We start from the raw sequence: 21,285 nt of genomic DNA on the forward strand, positions 1-21,285 counted from the left end.
CTGTGTGTGTGTGTGTGCGTGTGTGTGTGTGTGTGTGTGTGTGTGCGTGTGTGTGTGTTTGCAGGAGTTGCTTCTGTGAGGGATTAGAAGGGAGGGAAAGCGTCCACTTATCAGCAAGAAGCAGAAATGATCATCAGTCGAGGCGGGAGCCCACACTCAGTTTTCCTTTTGATTCCCCGTGTCTGCGCCCCCTCCCTTCGGCCCTACCAGCTCACCAGGACTGGGTGCCGGGACTTCTTTGCATGCACACACGCACACACAGCTCTGTCTTCAAAGAGAAACAGAAACACAAAAGGATGTGAACAGAATTGGGGAGCGAAGTGCGTCTGCAGGCTTCGATGCCTTCTCCACAACTCTTTCACTCTCCACACTGCCGGCGTACTTAAAGAACAACAGCAGAATCTGCCGGGAAGGCGAACAGCTGCATACATTCAACAACTGATGGGAGACAATAGCTTTGTTATTTTTTTAAAAATGGATTCCTCCTTTCTGCTTTTTTTCCCCCTCTTTTTTTGTGATTTCGCTCTAAAATAGCAGGCGTGACAGCGCTGACAGTGTGGCTTGTGAGCTACTGTGAATTTCACTTTCTTGCAGGGAGCACCTCATGTTTAGGAAAACAGCCACTAGTTTTCAGTACTGTGCAACACCGTACAGGCACTGTCACTCATGTGAGGCACTTCCCTTCAAATTGTGCTTTGTCAGCATTAACAGTAATACCTATTTCATGCTAAAACAAGCCTTCTAAACATAAGTTTTCTTAACCATGAGTGAGATGCATTGTAGTGCTTCTTTAGCAACAGCCCTAAAAAGGTGAAAAAAGATTAAAAACGGTTCTTATTAATCTCATAAGCAAATCTTTTAAATATTATCTTTAAAGTTCACCATAGATACAGATAAGGCTCCGCTAATTGACAGTTGATATTTTTCAGCCTCACCTGTCATATGAGTAGAAAGTCTGCATCTGAAAGAGCTCCCACAGACCTGCAGGCTTGTATAGCTGAAATGTCTCTCTGCCACCTGAGACATGTTCAATTCAGAGTTTAATTTTATTTTGCTACCTGGCTTTTGGGAGCAAAGAGCAGCATTCTAGAAGGTATATTTGTGAAACTACCTGCTTGAGGAGGGAGAGAGCACGAGTAAGTGCCTTATTTAAGTTAGTGTTCTCTCCTTACTTTAAGAACCAATTAATGAACAATCGGATTCCCTTTTGTTCCCGTCCTTCTGCCACGCCCCTTTCATATTTTCTATCTGGCAGGGCAGGGCAGACTGCGATTGTCTTTTTTTTTCCATTTCTCCCTCACAAATTCAATTCATTTGAGCCTTATTTGTACCTTGAGTTATTTTATGACTTATTTGCATTTATATGGAAGGGAACAAAATTCACAGAATTCTAATGAGGTGCTCCTTTTGAACGTAGCGTGGAGGTCATTTTTATCAGAGGTAAGCATGACAAGAAGGATGAAGGACAAAGTCTCTCACAGCTACTGCAAATTACACCTCTTTTAAGATGTAAACACTCAAAACTGTGACTCCTGAGTCTTCTGCCCTGTGTGAAAGATGCAGCGATTGGTTATATTTTTGGATGAACGAGCAGGAATTGGGTCTTAAAGGTTTTCATTTAGCTGAATTTTGAGTTGTTGTTTAAAACTCATTGTTTTGTAAAGCATAGAACTTTTACAACTTGGCATAGATCTACAAGTATTAAGTCCATGTCACCACGCAATGTCTAACAGATTAACCTAGTATACATCTATGGTGTCTACTGGTGATCAACATGTTTCTGTCTTCCTTCCTGTTTGACTCATAATTATGTAATTGGAGCTAATGACTGGAAAGGGACTTGAATCACATTGTTCTTGGACTCAGTAAACTGGGTGAAGGATATTACATTAGATTGTGTTATTAGCATTTAGCAGCCACTCTTATCCAGAGCAGCTTACATAAGTTACATGTTATTTGTACATGTTACTCATTTATACAGCTGGATATTTACTAAGGCAATTCTGGGTTAAGTACTTTGCACAAGGGTATAGAAGTAGTGTCCCAGCGGGGAATCGAACTGGCAACCTTTCAGTTACGAGTGCTGCGCCTTACCACTATGCTATGTTGCTGCCCTCAGTAAAGCCCACAGCACTATAGATTCCCAGGACCAGGAGTGAACACCACAGATGTTTGTGCTTAAATGAGTCAGTGGTGAGTTCTACTACTCTCTCGGGAGTAACCCGCATGGTTGCGCGTGTTCAGGGCATTGCTGGGCACCATGTGCTACAGCTGACTGCTGCAAGATTTTCCATCCACTAAAACAAGTTGGAAGCAGAGCAATCAAACAAAAACCCGCAGAGGTTGCTGAGCAAGCAGAAATCCCCAGACCCTGGCTAAAACTCCATTTATCCGCCGGTACTGAATCATGTGGACCTCGGCCCAATGGCAACCGCTACCGTCCCCCCCACCCCACCCCACCCCACCCCCTTCTCCCCGTCCACCCAATGGGGTTTTCTAAATTAAGTTGTGCAGAGGTACTGAAGCTCAGGGGGTAAGGCCAATCAGATTCCCTTACAGTGCTCTCAGATTGATATCAGCACTCAACCATGCACCCCCCCCCACCCCCTACCCCAGGAAAATGAATCAGAATGTATTAATCTGACACGGTTTAGTCAGCCTTTACCCAGTTGTTCTGAGCACAGGAAATGATTGATTTTTATTGTCTCACATCCCTGCTTTTCTTCCAGCGCCTGTTCTGTGGCCTTGCCATGTTTTATGATTTTTATCATTCAGCAGAGCAATATATTTACCTTTAATCTTTGCCCCAGAGTGTATTTCTAATTAGCTCTTGGTTTTACCATTTCATATTTGTTCTCAATGTTTGCTGTAACATTTTTTACATCTATGTCTGCAACCTCTCAATGGCCTTATGCATGTGTTATAAACATGTTGTAGATTGTGTTCTGCAGAGACATGATAGTATAAGAAGAGAACATACTATGCAGAAGTAGCCATCTTGTAGCCCATTTTATCTGTTGAATTTCTACCAGAGATTACATTCTACATTCTAAGACATGATATGTAATTTATATTACAGTGTTAATTAATTTAACACTCTTTCTAGTTAAATTACTATAGTTGTATCTGGGAAGAGCACTTTAGAGAAGACTGCTAACAATGATCTCATACATCTATGATAATGCAGTAAAAGAATAAAGATGTTCAACAGTTTCCCAGTCATCCAAACAGTTTTCCTTGTGACACATTTTCCAAATTCACCATGTGATGTGCTGGTTCTGCTCACACCCACAGATTTACGCACAGTAGTACACCCTCTGTGTCATTTTGACCGTGACAAGGTGGCAGTGGAGTGTTATTGGCACTAGAGGAAACTGGTTCTCCAGCTCTCTCCCCTCTCCCAGTGTGTGGGCGTGGCTTTCTAGGAGCAGAGCCATCGGCAAATGATTAGGTGGGGGGGGGGTGGTGGTGGAGCGCAAAGGGATGTGTGGCTGACAGAGTGGCGCCATGGCCCCCCTCACTTTTGCTGTCACAGTCAGAGAGGGATGTCAGGTGTGGGCCTGGTCATGTGACAAAGCAGAGCACTGGGCACCGCCCACCACATCCCAGAGGAACACAGAGGCATTACAGAGCGTACATATCATCAGTCTTGGCATAATGTACGCACATGGACTGAAGCCTCAACAAATCTGAGCGCAGCATCTCGTGGCTAAGACCTGGAGTGAATCTCCAGGCCCATTTTGGTCTGACAAACACACAGTGCATATTAGCATTCTTGACTGCACCTCAACTGCGGAATGTATTATTTGTTTGTCTGTCTGGACCGTCTATCCGCGGCCAATGCAAAATACACAGGGTGTGCTGCCAGCGAGGCTCAGCAACACCTGTAATCTCCAGCACGTTTTACGGCTTCGCGGCTTGGAGCCGGGGCATCGCCAAACGAACAGATGCAATTAAGAGGCACGCTTTCATTTCCCCCGATGCGGAGGAGTCGGGATAAACACATCCTTGTCTGGAGGCCGGGGGGGGGCGAGGAACGCTAACGCATTCTTGTAGCAGTGGTGGCGGCGCTTGGCTGTGCGACGCTCTGGCAGACCTGGAACGTCTGCACATCCTTTGTGCTCTGTTTTAATGGAGCTCTTATCGTTGAAAAGCGCCCCCCCCCAACCCCTCCTCCCTCCCGCAGCCTGCAAACACAGATTCCGTCCTCCAACGCCAAGTGACCACACTGCTAACGTTTTAGCGGTAGCCCACAATCACCCTACCTATTTAATCCGCAGAAATTACCCATTGAGATCTAATGGAAGAGCTCTCCAAATGGGATTCTTTTCAGTTGATGCTGTTTGCAGGTTTCTGTTTATTCTTCTTTTTTTTGACATCAGGGGCTTTGCTAAAGGATTGAACCGAGAGGGGTTTTGAGAATTACATGGCTTGTGGAATTAAAAATGGCTGGGTTGTTTGGCAGCAGATGTGCGAGTATGTGTGTCTGTGTGGCATACGTGCGGGAGTGTTTCTGTGAACGCTTTAAAGAGAGGAGAGTATGACTGAAGAAGTCCAGTAGAAATTGCTTTCACTGCTTGCATTCTGTCACCACTCTTATAGGGTACTTACGGAGGAAAGACGTGCTCTTGGTGCACGTTGCAACGCGAAAGGAATTAAACTACAGGTCTCCTCTCCATATGTCTGTGTTCTTATCAGGTGTAAACAGGCTCTCCTCAGCACAGACTGTTATAAGAGTCTGTGTGTACATGTGATTAAATTTGCATGCAACCATGTGTGACTGTGTGTGTGTGTGTGTGTGTGTGTGTGTGTGAAGAGGGGAATTGCTTTCACATTTAAATAAGATATGCAATGTTCATTCTGAACGTCAGCTTCTGACATACAACACAACATCCTGTTCACTCCACTCTTTGTAGAGAGCAGATTTGTATGGCCAGCCTTGTGCTCTGGAGCAACCTGTCAGCGAGAACAAAGCTGTCTGTTTGTTTGTACACGTCTCTGCCTTTTGCGGAGTCTCCCACAGCAAACGGGTACGATCACACAACCTCACCGCAGCGATTTCTCTAACACAGTTGTGTGATTTATAATTAATCGTTTGAGTTGCCTTAAGTCCTCCTCTCCCCAAATAATCAGAACCGCTCCTCCAATCCTCCGCTCTTGGGCGGCGGCCGTGTCTGTGGCTGTGGACGGATTGAATGATTGAATGCCAGTGCTGCCCGGAAGCTGGGGTTGCTCTGACGGGGTGGAGGCTCCCCCCTGGGGGAAGTGACGCTTCACGTCTTGTCACTTGGCCACGTGCAGAAGCATTTTCAGTCCCAACCCCCTCCCCCATCCCCCACCCCCCCACTTCATCACCCCATTTGGACCTTGCTGCAGTACGGTCCGTACAACCCCAGAGCACACGCCAGTACATGCACACACACACACAGCATACACACACAGTCTCTGAATATGCTTGATGTGTTCTTGTGACTGAAATATGACAACACGTGTTTTCTTGAACGAGAGTCGCATCACTGCCAAACTGAGGAATGAATGATGACTCACACATGAAAATATTATTTTGTTTAATTTTGTCTAATGACTGGCAGTGAGGCATGTTGAAATTTTGAGATTTAAAAAATGTTGTCAACTGATCTTTTATGACACTCCATGGAAATGTTTCTTTTGTGCCCCTCATAGATTTGACACTTGAATTGTACCCTTGACTACTTTATGTTTACATATAGACTCTGTTTGTCTGTGCGTGTCTGTCTGTCTGTGTTCAAGTGTTTGTGTGTGTGTGTGTCTGTGTTCATGTGTTTGTGTGTGTGTGTGTGTGTCTGTGTTCATGTGTTTGTGTGTGTGTGTGTGTCTGTGTTCATGTGTTTGTGTCTGTGTGTCTGTGTGTATTCATGTGTGTATGTGTGTGCATGTGTGAGTGCATGTAAGTGTAACACCCCAGTGGTGTCTCTTGTCTCTGTCTGACAGAACCAAGCGGAGGCACACTATAAGGGTCACAAGCACGCCCGCAAGCTTAAAGCCATGGAGAGCCAGAAGAACAAGCAGCGGAGACTGGAAGGGGCGGGCGCAGCAGGCAGGGAGAGAGAGAGGGAGAAGACGGGAGCGACGGAGGCCGTACCCACGCTGATGGACAGCACCCTGATGGAGGGAATGTGTGAGTAAAGCCACAGAAGGACGGAGCATCAGCCAGAGGCACAGCTGGCAGCCTGTCTCCCCCTTCCTCTTTTCCCTTCTGTCGTGCCTTCATCGTGGTCCTCTTCGTCCAATGAGCATCCTCCATTTCTTTTCTCCTCTTCCTCACAATCTGCATTTCCCTTCAAAGTCTTTCTTTTTTTCTTCTTATCCTCAACCTACTCTTATTACCACACCCTTGTCATTGCTTTCTCCTTCATTGCTTTCTCTCTCAATATCTCACCTTACTTATTGTTCCTGCCCATAATTCTCCGGTCTCTCTCTGTCTCTCAGCTTCACACTTCGCCTCTGAAGTGCTGAGAAACAGCACTTCCCAAACGTCCCTTTCTCGTTACCCCCCCCCCCCCCCCCCCGACCACGCCTGGCCAGGTTTACGGCCCTATTTATCACGGGTGACTGATGGCCGCACAGGAATGCTGCAGGATCGGGAGGGGCAGGGGACGGGGGCCCGCCGGCCGCGCGGGGCACCACTCCGCTAATAAACAGGCCACGGGATCGATCGGAGGCTCAGCGGCTTATTTATCTCCCTCACGCCTCTCAATTGCCCCTTTCTGCCTCTCTGACAGGAAGCGGTCCCCGCGGAACGCGGGCGGCGAGCTTTATAAACACGGCGAATGATGGGCCTGCTTAACCGCGATAGCCGTAAATTCCCCATGATTCAGTGTGAGAGGTCCTCACCCAAGTGGCTGGCTGTGAGCATGGACTGTGAGGGCCGTGCTTTAGCAAAGCAAATCTGCATCTGATGAACCTTTGACATGTAGGTCCCACTTTTTAAGCATTGCAAGATCTGTTTTGCATGCGAGTCTGGCTGGAAGCTTCAATATTTTAGCATCACTTGAATGTTGGGTAGAACGAGGGGGAGGGAAAGTTGCCCCTCTGGTCACTGGACTTGCTCTGACCCCTAAATTACCTGGCTGAGGGAGTTATAGCAGGCAGGAGGCAGAGACTCAGAGACTGATCCAAAGCAAATTAATGGAATGGAGAGAAGGTAGGGAAAATAAGACCGGGGTTGTTGTAGGGCGAGTGAATGTGAGACACTGATGCCAGGGGGTGGGCTGTTTCAGCCAGTGGTGCAGGGTGCTGGCTGTGATCATGTCACTGTGGCCCCCTGGAAGGCCACATAGAGGAGGCAAGCTGCCACTGTTTGCTACATCAAAGTGCATTGGTACCTATGATTTGCTCTCTTCTCAAAGGTCACACTGGTGCTGCATGAATTGATGGCTGTGCCTTACAGCTGTGCTTGGATCAGAATCCGGGAAACCTTCTTGCCATTGCTGTAATGTGACAATGCTGTGATGTCACCACACTGTAATGTTATAACAATGTAACAGAAGCTTTTTTGCAATGTTATGAAGTAGCTGCTTTTAATGAGTACTTGTTGGATTTGTGGTCCTTTTCTCATTAGAATTAAGCACAGAATATTTGGCTGCTATGAAAACTGTAATTGTCTTCAGGCTCATGTAATGGGGGTTGCTGGTTCACTCCCTGATTAGAGAACCTCTGCTGTACCCCTAGCTACGCGGCTTTGTCCTCAGTTTTAAAAAAAAGGAAATTAAAGAAATAAGTAACAATAATGGTTATATAAAGACACATGATAAGGATGTGGAGTGAATTCAGATCCCAATATTCCTAGCCCTTTTTTTCACAGCAGAGATTTCTATAAAATATGAATGGGTGCATAAATATGCATATTGCCTGATGCAATGAGAAGTTAGAGGAGGGATGGAGATTAGATGACGTCCACTCTCACTAGCCCCGTCGGAACTTGCCAGTCTGAAAACGTGACAAAAGATCAAATCAAGTCTCATTTGATATTCTTTTGTCAAAAATATTTGAAAGGGACTGCATGAGCGAAAAAGGGAGGGAAATGGGGAGGGATGGGTTAGAAATGGAGAGAAATGGAGAGATAGAAAGCAGATAAGCCGTGGCTGGTTTTATGCTGCAAATGATTTCGCCGTTTCGCGGCGGATTTTGCAACCTGGAACGATTCCTTAATAAACTCAATTGTATGATTTGCCTAATGTGAAATCGAAATGCATCAGAGCGGTCCTTCCACGCCGTGTCACTATGCAGATTCATAATGGGATAATGCCCCGAATTAACGCCCTATGAAATTACCTGTATATGCCATTAACCATGCACCTTGAGTCAATAACCGAGCTTCTATAAATAGCCGATAAACTCCCTCGTCTTCTCCAAGGGAACTGGTAGACAGGGAGAGAGGAGATATTTGGAGGGCAGTATACCATTTCTACATCAGTAGGGTGTGCTTTGTGTGACTGCATGCTGCATGAGTTGGAGGCTGACGGTTTGGGTCGTTGCGGACAGTGTCACCCTGGGCGGCTTCTCCTGGGAAGCAGAGCGCAGCCAGTAAGGAACCCAAGGGCACCGTGGCCCCCCTACCCTTCCCTAGCACAAGCTGTCACCCACACAGATATGCTCGTCCTTTACTGCCCACTGCCAAGTATGGGGGATGAGGGTGTGGAAACCCAGCTGAGTCCATAATTGGTATTTACCTGAAGAAATGTGCAGTCATTGCAGTCAATTAAAAGAAATCATGCTAAATGAGCAGAATGAGCTGCAGGCATCAGGAGCACCACTGAGCCCATTCAGTCCCAGGCCCAAATGTAACAAAGCTTCCCTCATAACCTCTACAGCTGTAAGTGAATTATGGGTGTTTATAGCTCGTTGTCGTGGAAACCTGTTGCCAGGCCCCTACAAAAGCCGCCCCATAGCAAAAGGTGTTCACACCTGATCACTCGGTAGAGCTCAGGGGAACATTTTGTGACCTGTGAGATGAGCTGAGGATTCATGCAATCTCTCCTGCCCTCACCCATCTCATATGCGCCTGCTACAGAATGTGTGCATTTAGCATATAAAAAAATGGCTACAAATGTTATCAGCCATGTATTGGCTATTACCCAAATTTAAATGCTGTAATAAATATTTTACACAATATCAATCTTTTTATATCATGGGTACAGTGTATTAAAGCTAGAACAGTTCTTCTTTTATCCGGATTATTATTACCATTTTGGACAGTTACAAGTGCACCAGTTTTACCACGTCACCATGAAGATGGGTAGAGATGGCGCTTAACTCTACAGCCGTCTCTTCAGCATGAAAGCTGGTTTAATTATTTGTCTAATGCATTTGCAATCTCAGTGTATTCATTTAGATAAAGCCAGGATAAAAAAAACCTTCACTAACATATTGATCACACAGTGTGTACTTCCAAGGAAGTAATCACAGGCAGAAGAATCAATAGAGTGGATATCACAGTACAAACAAACAGATACCTGAAACTAGCAACCTTTGTATGACATCAAAATAGCGCCAATCACATATTTAAATCCTACGCTCTCCTCTCAAACGCAGTTTAGAATAGGCGTTCTTCTTGGACGGGGACTTGGGGGTCGGCATCACAAAGAGACTGGTCTGGTAATTCGCGTCCAATTGTCCAGCTCTGTCTGTGACTGTGGCGAGGGCCTGTAGTTGTAGACCAGGCTGCGCGAGGCTAGGTTTCTCACCCGCATCGTCTCAGCCAGCGCGGCGCCGAGCTAATGAGCACAGGTGCTAATGACAGCACCCCCCCCCCAACCTCAGTGAGCCTAAACTGAGCTGATTAAGCCGAGACGGAGAGCACGCCTGCTCAAATACCGGGGAGTTATTCCATCACCATCTGCGTGCAGCCGAAGACGCATTCCCCAAAGTGAGTGCCACTCCGACACATTAAAACAAACAAGAAACCCTCCGACGCTCGTTCATTCCGTTTGCATCACAATACCCGGCCTCTCTTTCTTTGGCTCCCGCTACCTGGAGGGCTAAGGCTTGTTTGTTTAATTGAACCACTTCGAGCCTTTGATTGAATGCTGTTTCACACAAAAAAACAAATGACTCCAATGAAACATTGATCGTAATATCGATGTTGTGCAGGAGCTGAATTTCTCCTGCTTTATACTCAACATTAACGTATCTTTCCCATGCCAGAACTGCTGCATTTGTAATCAGTGCCAACGGTCTTCTCTGTCACAATGAAGTGACTACTGAAAATTTTAAATATATATGACAGAATAGGATCTTTCTCTATCTCCATAATTGAGGATATAATGTGTTAATAATTATATATTTTCCCTGCAAGGCAGAGACCTCTTTGTGTATATAGCATCTGTATCATGACAAAACATTTTCATGTCAAAAAAGGGAATCTCACCAGAGATGCCGAGCAGAATGTATCTCTGAATAATGGGGCTCTTCTCACCATCTTTAATCAGCTGTAGAGCTATAGGCCAATGCCAGAATAGGGAGATGGCTGAGATTATTCTGTTCGTTCAAAGAGCACAGAGGTCAGTGATGGAGACCCAGTAACGATTAATTTTGGCCCATCAGGCAACGTGTCAGTGTCTATATGCCTTTAAGGCAGAGCAAGCTCATTCCCTCTCGCATTTTTAGTATTGGAATCCAATCAAAGGAAAACTCCCCATCAATTTTGTCATAGTTTTTCCATGTTTCCATGGTTGTTCCCTGTTTTTTTTTTCCCATGAGTCCTCTCTCCAGGGCTCTATGTCTGAACGCGCATGTTTCCTGTGCATGCGTGGGAGCAGGAGATGAGAGCAATCCTCTGGGTGGGGGGGATGGCTCAATCAGGGGGTCACCGCACAGAGGAGAGGCCTTTTATCTGGCTCTTATTCAGCCCCCCCCCACCTTACACGCCAGATTAAAAGAAAGACCCTTATCTCTGCCATTAATTCACTCTAAGAAAAATCAATTGACCGCTGCGGTTGCAGTGCGGACAGGGAAGTTGATCTCCTTGCTCTTGTCTCCCCTGCTCCTGCTCTTTTTTAAAAGCAAATGAAATGGAGAGTTTGAGAGTGAGCAGCCTGGGGTGGTTCTCCGTGTGTGGTTCCGATGGCGGGGGGTGGGGGATGGGGCCGATGAAACTGCAGGGACTTACCAGAGGTGAACTAGAGTCAATGGGTTTGTTTATATTGACTGAGCTTTGGGAATCATGTCAAACAGTCAATGAAAGGCTGCAGGGAGAGCGCTTGTCTTGGCTCTGTGTTAATCTATTGTCCTGCGTGCCTCATATGTTTATTCCAACTGGTTATTGTGCTAGGAAGCATTCAAAACTGAATGAAAACATTTTATATGAAATTTGAAACTTCAGATTGCAAAAGTGTGGTCATAAAAAGGTATCTGAGTCACACTGTCTTGCCTTTGGTTTCAGTCCTTTTGATTTTATCCATGGAGACAAGAATCTATGCCACAGTATTTCTTAAAATGACAAAACTCCAGGGTTAAGTGTTTTCAGCAAATTGATGTCAAAGGTCAAGAAGCATTTTTTATGTATTTTCAATAGCTCAGTACAGATTATTGAATGACTTGCCACCGCTACTTATTGGCTTTTAAGTAGTACAAAAAGCAATTTTATTTCACAGTTAAGAAGGAGGATGTAGAGTGGAGTAGGTTTCCACTTGGATCAATCTTTATCCCTGGTTGGACCGATTATATCTGGAATATACCTTCTGAACATTTTTCTTAAAGTAATATTTTTTTTTGTAATTAAAAAATGTCAATGTCTCACATATACCAGAAGGTTCCTGAATTTATGTATCCATGAGTTTATTATAATATCTATATTGCCTTCATATCTTTTGGATTTCCATAAGATGTTTACAATCATAGCTAGTGGCTCGTGGCTCATGACAGTTACTTAATTCCAAGTCAGTGAGAGTGCTCTGTGTTTCGACTTTTTGAATGTGGTTGAATAATAGGACATAATGTTCTGTGTTAAGGGACTGCTTGAATGTCCCTAAATGCTGCAGCATAATTCACTGTAAGAGACTCTGCTTGAATATGTCTAAAAACTGTAAGAGAGTGTTCTGTGTTTAGTGACAGAAGGTTCTGTCCCCAGGCCTGCTCTCGGAGCCAAGTCCAGCAAAGCAGGAGGACTCCCCAGGGGGTTCGGTCATCCTGACACCTGTGTCAGAGGTCTCTTCCCTGGAGCTAGCGCCGTTGGCCTCTCCCCAGGTGTCCCCTGTGTCGCGGCTGTCGGAGAGTACATCAGAGACGAGTGTCACAGAGACCCCTGGTTCCGCCTTTGAACCTGCCTACCAGGACTCCCCCAAGAGTGAGGGAGAACCCCAGACGGAGGCAGACAAGGATCCCAAAAAAAGCAAGCAGCACCTCCACTGTCCCATTTGCAAAGTCACGGTCAACTCGACGTCCCAGCTGGAGGCCCACAACAGCGGTGCGTAGAGGGCCCGCGGGCCTTGTCAAATTTAAATTGATTTGACTGTGCAGTCAATGGGGGATGCTAATGCATTCATAGTCACGCCCCAGGCGTGCATCATAAACCTCTAGACTCTTCATATGCAAGTCTCCAGCTAATACCCTGCAAAGTACAGTACATCACATCTGTTCACCCAATCAACATGAGTATAGCACACTTCCATTCACCCCCGTCAAACCCAGCTAGAAAGCTCCATAGGATGTCACATAATGTTTCTGATGTCATCATTTTCTCCTAGGGGCCAAACACAAGTTGATGCTGGAGGGCCAGAGTGTGCAGCCACGGCGCAGGAGCAAGGTAGTGTCTTCCCGGGCAGCCTGCAAGACTAAGAGGCTGGGCACCAAGGGCAGCGTGGGCGTGCCCAGCAAGGCCTTCCAGTGCGAGGTGTGCGAGATCCACGTCAACTCCGAGACGCAGCTCAAACAGGTGAGGAATGCAGGGGAATGCCAATGAGGAATGCTGCTGGCTGAAGAGAAGATCTGTAGAGCAGAATAACTGGCTATAAGCTCCATGCATTGAGTTAATATGGACTCTGGTAATTGGGTCAACAAAAACATGATATGTACATGATTCAATTTCTACAAGTAATTAAGTTTCCACATCAAAATCAAGGTGTTTTAAGAGAGTGCATCCTTTTTTGTTAAACTGTCGCTGAATTGCCCAACAAAAGGGACATAGTTCCCTTATTTGTCTGTTCCCAGCCCTGTTTCCAAAGGCTACAAATCTCCAATTTTAAAATGGCAGTGAGATTGAAGGTATGGTTATGATTAGGAAAACCACCTATTTGTAGACAGTGATGTCATATTATATCTCCAGTTTACCAAAAAGGTGGTATCAATGGCACAGACCCAAGCTGTGGAAGTGAAAAAAATGTGGCAGGGTTACAGGAAATGACGTCACATGCTGCTTTTAAAATACTGACGGTCTCCCAGCTTGCAATTAATGTTCTGTGAGAGCCCCCCTCTTGTTCCTGGCACCGTCGATAATGAAAAGTGAAGAGGAGAGAGCCCTGACAGGGAGCTAAGTGCCGTGTAAGAAGGCCTCCACTGTAAGCTGACATTTGGAGAAACTAAGAGACAGAGCAGCAGTAGTTACAGAGGCTCTTGTTTCCGTGGCTGCAGCCCAACTGCCTCGGCACTCTCTGCGGAATGGGGAGAAGCTGTTATAGGCCACTTTAACAGTTATGTGAAGTGAAATCCTCAAGTCCGTGCACTTCATAAACTGTAAGACAATATAGTGCAGCCCCACTATAACAGGGCTTTCACAAAACAGGTTCCAGTGCACTGACACATGATACGCGCCACTCTAAATTTTGGCTTTCATAGCATGACAGTGTGGAGGATGAAAGAGAATACTGGTCAGCTCAACATCACAGCCATATCTTCACGGCAGCTTATGTTGTGTTATTATTTATCATTAAATCAATAACGATTTTAAGTAACATGTTCTTTGCTTGTTGCCGTCCCAGCATATCACAGCATATCAATACTCTTCTTCAGTCGTGAATATGCTATAGCATTCTGTTTCATAAATCCTTTGTAAAGTTTTGAGAACGTTCTCTCCATTTTCATAATAAATTCCATTGTTTTGTTCCCTACTTTATAACGCGTGACTGGCAACCTTGATGAACTCAGCAGTACTCAGTGTAGCACTGCTTTGGAACTGAGGATTTTGAAAGGCAAAAAAATACCACCAGCATTGTGTTCTTTTATATTCCTTTTATATTTCTTACAAATTTGCAATTGCTCTGAAAAATACCACCCCAACCTTGCCTTTTGCCATTTAATGAACAGTAAAAACTGGTACTTTTTTATTCTTCACTGCATCCTCAGGGGAGAGAGGGAGAACATTTGTGACAATGAATTAAGGTACACTGTACAGAGCAGGGTAGAGAAGGCAGGGGGGGGGGGGTGACCTGGTGAACTAAACACTTTTCATTGCCTAGATGATTAAGTGGCCGTGCTGTCAGATTCAAGCTCTTGTTAATTAAAAGAGCGTTTGATTAACATTCCCGTGCTGACATTTTATAATGCCAACGCATTAAAGCACGTGCTAAAGGACAATATGCTACACAACATTAGGCATCATCCATAGCCACTGATATTATGTCAATATTATTCAGGCACGAAGGCTGGCCGCCCCACTACCCAAGGGTCTGGGTATTGTGGTTTAAAATTTCTATCTAATCTAATGACAATAGGTTTGGACAATAACGTGCATGTGCTTAGGAGGGGATGATGTGGATTAACAGAAGACAGAGACTATATGCAACTACAGACGAGAGAGAGAGAGAGGAAGGGTAGATGAAGGAAGGGGACAACTGTACAGAAGTGTCTGATCTGTTTCTCTTGGTTCTCTTAATGGCTTTCCAGCACATGAACAGCAGGAGGCACAAGGATAGGCTGGCAGGCAGACCACCCAAACCCAAATTCAGCCCCCACAGCAAGAGCCAGCAGAGCACTGTCTTATCGGTGAGTCCAAACCAGAGGAGGGTTGAGGTTGTGTGCTTACACAAATAATCTGCACACCGTCTATTACAGGCCCGACTGATTTCCAGCCCACCTGCCAATCAGACTGTCTCTCCTCACTGTGAGGTTGCCCTTGGTGTTCTTTGCCTCACTGATTATAGTGCCTTGGATTTCTCACTTGCCCTTCACACAGACATAATAAGACCTGCTTTGCTGTGAGCTTTTGAAAATCCAAGAATCCGTACGAATATGTATTCATGCTCTCTCTACCGCTCTTTTCTGCAGAATGTGAGGTGGAATGGATATGCGGGCGGGGCTGTTTCTGCAATGAAGAAAGTGTTCAGCAACTACAACCTCACCTCTCTCTCCTCTCAGGTGTGTGTGTGAGGGGCGAGGCTAGGCTGGGGCGGAGGAAGGCTGTGAACCAAAAAGGAGTGGATGTGTTAGTTGTGGGAGGCAGGGCTGAGGCAGGGAGAGATACACTGTGGGGTGGGGTCAGCGGTATGACTCAAGAATCTTGGCCTGTCTCTTCACAAAGAAAGCAAACACTGATGATCAAAGGAGGGAATAATGCATGACCACAAAACACAGGGTGAGAACGGGAAGTTATGCCAATGTCGTCTATCAGACAGTTTAAAAATCAAATAATTTTTTCATGTTGAGGGAAAAGATGCTTGCATGCACAGGGTGCCACACACCACATGAATATTCTCTGTTTATTCAGCTGCTTGAGAAACATCATGTTCCAGTGCTGTACACATTCTAGTCTGGGATATTTAAAGCCGGGCTTAGAGGATGCCAGTGCAGTTCTTTGTGTACAGTCTCAAGTCGTAGCCACCAAGCATCTGACCAGGGGGTAGACTGGGCCAAATATCCAAGGTAGGACTGACACTTGGAGCAGTTCCAATCTCCACAGGATTCCTATTCAGGATAAGGGCTTTTTGGCATTGCCAAGGTAAAGGGTAGGCTGGTATTCCTGTGAAATGGAGATCTGGATTTCTTTGAGTCCGTGTTGGTCCAAAGGGCAGTGAGTGGCATCGCCCATGGCCCTTCGTAGGGTCATAGGTCAAAAGAACAGCAGGACATCATCTACAGAAATCTGTTTTCTCAAGGACCAAGTGCTTGATCACTTAAGGACAACAAACAGGTTGACAGGTTGTAGGTAGGCTTTTTCTGAGCGCATAGTGCCCTTATTTGTCATGAATATCAAGTTTAACTGAAGTGTTTCTATCTGCTGATAACTTCCTACTTCTGCCACTGACTTACTGCAAGAGCCCACAGCTGCTTTAGTCCCAGTTACTTCTAGCTTCTGGTACACTCAGGATGTAATAAATAAAATCTTCTTAGTCATGGTATTTTTCTTATTTCTCCCAGTCTAGCTTCCACTGTGAAAGGATTATTTTTATGAAGGTGCACATGGGTGTCTGAACTGGAGTAATATGTTGCTGTTGTGAGTTTGTAATGGCAGCCTGGAGGAGAGTGCCTTCTACAGTAAATATGAGTACCGCCTGTCTTTCAGACCAAACTGGCCCTGCAGAAGCAGCTGACCAAGAGCCTGACGGCCGGCTTCCTGCCCAGCCCGCTGACCCCCGCCACCCTCTGCACCATGGCCACCAACCCGCTGGCCCTGCGCCACCCGGCCGGCGCCGCCACCTTCATCCAGGCCCCCTTGCTGAGCCCCGCACTGTTCCGGCCCGCCCCCGGGCCCCTGAGGGCCACGCACACCCCCATCATCTTCTCCCCCTACTAGCCCTCATCGCCGCGGCCCACGTGAGAGGACATGCTGGGACCGCGCAGCCAGCGGCGAAAACGTGCGGGCGCGCGGGCCCGTCTGTCGGGAGGGCCCGAGCTGCACCTGAGCCCTGTCACAAAGACCCGAGAGAAAACACGAGTTCGGAGCCATGCAACACCCCCTCGCCCCCCTTTCCTTCTCCCTCTGTTTGTTTTCTGACCGTCAGGCGGACTTCTGTGGAGAGTCGAAGCTCGACTTTATCATTTTTGTTATTTATTAGACAAAAATAGAGAAACATAGCTGTATGTGTAGGGTGGCTGCCGCAAAATAAGATCCCTTTACTCGTCACCTCTTAAATATTTTCAGCCTTTGGTTGGTCTAACTGAACACAGTGCAGGTCATGGTCTCACCCTGCCCCTCACCGATATTGCCGGGCCAAGCTGCAGCCTTGCAGGTTATGCCAAACCTCTGCCCTGGAAAGGGGAGGGAAGAAGAGACCCCAGACTCCAGGGGCTGTGTGACACTGGCACCCATATAGACAGAGGTTTCAATAAGCAGGCTGTACCCACATATACATAAAAGTGTGGGGCCCATGGGGGTGTGTGGGAGGGGGCAGCACTGGGTCTGTGGACAACAGCATTACGTTGTGGATATTATGGACAAACACAAAGAAACCCCTAGGGGGTAAAAGAACATATGAGCTATTCGCCGCCGTGTTTCTGTGAAAGCTGATTCAGATGTATGCAGCCTAAGACAATCTGTTTCTATGTTTGACATTAGGGCACTGTGTAGATTGGGAGGGTGCTTAGGGAGACGGGTGAAAGTGTGCACCTCAGCCATGGCCTGTGTGGCCCAACGTGTCTGATAGAGGGAACCTCAGACCCGCCCAGAGTATGAGCTATTCTGCAGAGCCTCCTCCATGTCCTGTACTTAGAAATTTACAACATGTTGTCTTGCACAGACCCATTAATAAGATTTGTTTCTACATTTTTGCCATGCCTCGGCATGAGAAACAGCACAGCACCATATATGTTGGTTTTTAAAGTTCATTTCCTCTAGAATATCAACAGGAAAAGATGAATCACTCATTAGAGTCCGTAAAAGGTCACGTTTTCAAGTTATTTTCAACTCAGGTTTCAACTGTTTGATTAGGTTCTTTCTTCTTTTTTTTCCATCGCAGTATTCATGATTGCCTCTGTTCTCTCTGTGCTTCCATGTAGTCGTCAGAAAGTGTCACAGGACAGAATTCAATTAGCCTGAAATAAAAGGAAAGTATGTAAGTTATAAAAAGCAATATGTTAAAATATTACCTGTCAGAGTCCCTGTTCATCAGCCTGATGCTACTCTCACATTTCAATAATGTGTGTTCATAGCCGTGAGAAAGAATAAGTTGTTCATTCTGTTGTACCCGACAGTCAAAGAGAACTCAAACTTTAGAATGTCTTGGTGGCCAATTGTGACATCACAAACTCTTGCTTGTACTGTGGCGGTTATACACTGAGCTTTAGATTTGGTTGATTGCTACCCTTTGCCACTCAACATCAATGCCTCCCTTTTCACTTTAGCACTTAGGCTAGTTTCTTTCAGCAGGAGTGAAAAATAGCAGGGATAGGTCACAATTTCCTGGCAGAAAAAAATAGGGAAAAACAAAATGTGAATTGATCAGTTGGGTTTTCAGAGCCTTCGGTTTGTCTGCATTGGTAAGCACCTTTTCCATTGTGGGCCAGTGTCTGCCAGTGTTTTGAGCTCTGGACAACAAAAAGACAAAGTGCAGGGCTTTCAGTGGTTGCAGCGAATGTGTGTGGTTCGGGGAGGGGAGGGTTACTGTTTTTGCCTCCACTGAGCTTATTTTCTGAAGTGCTGCAAAAATACAGCTTATATAAAACCTTGCATATAACAATAAATGTACACATAAAGGAGGAGTGCTTTATTTTAGAGACCATTAACATGAAGCTGGGGTAATGCGAACCTTCCTAAGATCACCGGTCCATAAGGTTTGGACTCGGAAGGGGGCTGAGTCTGTGTCCTGTCAGTTGTGACCTGTCATAAGGCGTTTATCAGTGAATCTGCGAGGGTGTCATCTTGTCAAATTGTCAAAGCAATAAAACCAGTCTCTTCTAATGTTTGGAAAGTTATATCAAAGCAAAGGTGATGGGTCGTGGAAAAGGAGAGGAGCGTCCAGGATGGCTTTTATTTTTGCAGAATAGCTCATGTTCTGATCTGCCATTTTCAGAGGCCTCAGGACCTGCTCCCTCCATAGGAGCCAAACACAGAGGGGGGGGGGGGGGGGGGGGGGGGGGGGGGGGGTAGGATGTGGGGACTATGCAGTCTGTCACCTACAGTTTCTGTGTGCCTCGTACAGCTTAGTGATGCCCAGCCTATAACATGGTTTTGTTGGCAATACTATACAGTAGTCACATAAAATGTATTTGTGTGTAGAGCCTCTGTCTACAGTACATGCACGATTTGTCACGATGTGCTGGACAAGAGCACAGAAGCAGCTGTTGCATTATGGTGGATGGACCAAACGCTTGGGTTTATGGATCAGTTGCGAGGATCCCCCTGTGCTGTGAGGAGCAGACAGAGGGAGCACCGAAGTAGCAGTGTGGCCTCAACAGCTGCCTTACACGCTGGTATCCAGAAGAGCCATAAATGGAAGTCAGAATCTGTTGCCATTATTATCAAACACAAACTGGCAATTAGCCTTGCAAATCCGTCTCTTTCAGCAGCTTGCTCAAGTTCTTTTCCTCCTGAGGAAATGCAGCAGCGCCACCTGTAGTTCAGATTGTGTCATTGCAGCCTCTAAAACCTCTCCCTCTGTAATGCAGTGCTTTTTTGTCTGCAGTAGGTATTCGGGAATATGAAGCCAAGTTGTCATGCCATGAAAGTTCAGTTAATTTAAGCCCTAGTTAGAGTCAGACTGTTCTTTGTCTAAAGGTGTCTAAAATAATTTTTAATGGAAATTTTTAAAAATGAAAAATACATATATAAGAAGTATATAAACAATAGATCAAATAAGATTTTAAATAATTATTATCATCAAGTGCATATTTAGTGGAGGGAATTGCCAATTTTATTGATGTGTGTATAGTTCAAATGTGTGAAAGGGATCTTAAAAGTACTTTGTTTGTTTGGTTTTTTGTTTTGTTTTATTTTGTGATCTACATGGTTTTACTTTTTTTTAAATCAATGAAAGTGACAAACATTTAAATGATGTGCATGAGTGTCTTATTTCAGCAACATGTTTAATTAGGGACTGAATTTACAGCCAAACACAAAAAGCATTAAATGGGTCTGTAGAAGCTTGTGCAGTTGTAAGGCAGCAAACCATCAGGCACAAGTCATTCAAGGGCTCTCTCAGGGCTTCATGTCTCGATGACCCTCTGCACTCAAGTTTTGCCTGGTTTCAAAAACCCTGTCTGCTCAGCCGAGTCCACCGTCAGCAAGACTATCGCACTGCAACAGCTACAAGGAATCATTGTGGCACTTGGCCAGGCTTTCTGTGCTTAAGGCTTTGTTTCACAATGTCTCTCAGCAGAGAGAAGTGATTTGCTCTCCAAGGAGAAGTAATGACCAAGTTTACAACCTCACGGGAGTATTTCGGTGAAGAAAATAAGGATTTCCTCTTGGGGGCCAGAACAAAGTATGTTACAAATCATGAAGTCTGTGAACTGAATACATAAAAAAATGCATTTAAAATGCCACACACGGTCTTGTGTATGTAATCAATTGAATTCAGCCTCACCTGGCTGTATGGGCCACTGTGGACTGCAGAAACTGGAAAGATGTTGTTCAAGACAAGCTGCCATTCAACCAGCAATGTGTAGCCTGAGAGCCTCCAGTGGCCGAGATTTGAACCCTCAACAAGGACCTTCACAAGGAGTCATTGCACGTTTCAAATTGGGGGCGACAGAGTTGTTTCTTAGGTAAAGAGGTGTAATGGAAGCTGTCTGATGACATCTAATTATTTCTATTTTTCCCTTTTTTATTGGCTGTGTTCCTAGTAAAATGCTGAACTGTAAGTGAGAGTATTTTCCTTGGGTTTGTCATTGGAGAAATGTGCTCACAGTAAAAGGTGAAAGGCTGTGAATGTCACCTGGAGTAAATTTTGATATTTCTATAATAACAGAGGAGTGAAATTATGTGAATTTCGGGCCATATTAATGGGGGATAAGGATTAGAGTTAGAAGGGGTAGATAGACCCTCCTACAATGTACAGAAGGTACAGTATTCCTTCAGTCTCTCTCCACCCCTTTCTCACATCTCTGTCTCTCTCTTTCTTCATACCTGTCTCTTCCCAACTTCTGTAATTCACCCGTCAGGGGACACTTTAACTGGAAGGAACAGGCATAGCCCTCAGCTATGAAGTGTGTGATCTCTCAGGACTGCCGTGGTGGAGACAGAAAGGATGGGTCAGAGAGGCGTGACGCTGGGCGAGAGGTGGAGGCCGTGAGGGATGAGCCATTGCCCAAACCTACCCGTACGAGACCGTGAAACCCTGTCATCTCCGCCTCGCTCTCCTCCATTTCAGCTCCTTTCATTTCTGTTCCAAAGCTGATGAATTTGTATGCACATCTGAGAGCCGAGCAAAAAAAAAA

At 45.6% G+C, this 21,285-nt stretch overlaps 1 protein-coding gene across 1 annotated transcript in view; it reads left to right on the plus strand.

Annotated features, from left to right (window-relative positions):
• Nucleotides 1-16,868, plus strand: part of LOC118794781 (zinc finger protein 385C-like) — a 133,040-nt gene extending 116,172 nt beyond the window's left edge. The window contains exons 5-10 of the mRNA XM_036553047.1: nucleotides 5,971-6,157; nucleotides 12,110-12,445; nucleotides 12,726-12,913; nucleotides 14,860-14,958; nucleotides 15,241-15,330; nucleotides 16,475-16,868. Coding sequence (XP_036408940.1) covers nucleotides 5,971-6,157; nucleotides 12,110-12,445; nucleotides 12,726-12,913; nucleotides 14,860-14,958; nucleotides 15,241-15,330; nucleotides 16,475-16,705 — 1,131 coding nt within the window. The 3' untranslated portion in view covers nucleotides 16,706-16,868. The remainder of the gene's footprint in view (nucleotides 1-5,970; nucleotides 6,158-12,109; nucleotides 12,446-12,725; nucleotides 12,914-14,859; nucleotides 14,959-15,240; nucleotides 15,331-16,474) is intronic.
• The last annotated feature ends 4,417 nt before the right edge of the window (nucleotides 16,869-21,285 follow it).

The sequence above is a fragment of the Megalops cyprinoides genome, chromosome 19 (assembly GCF_013368585.1).
Source record: "Megalops cyprinoides isolate fMegCyp1 chromosome 19, fMegCyp1.pri, whole genome shotgun sequence".
In the NCBI taxonomy this organism is placed as follows: Eukaryota; Metazoa; Chordata; class Actinopteri; order Elopiformes; family Megalopidae; genus Megalops; species Megalops cyprinoides.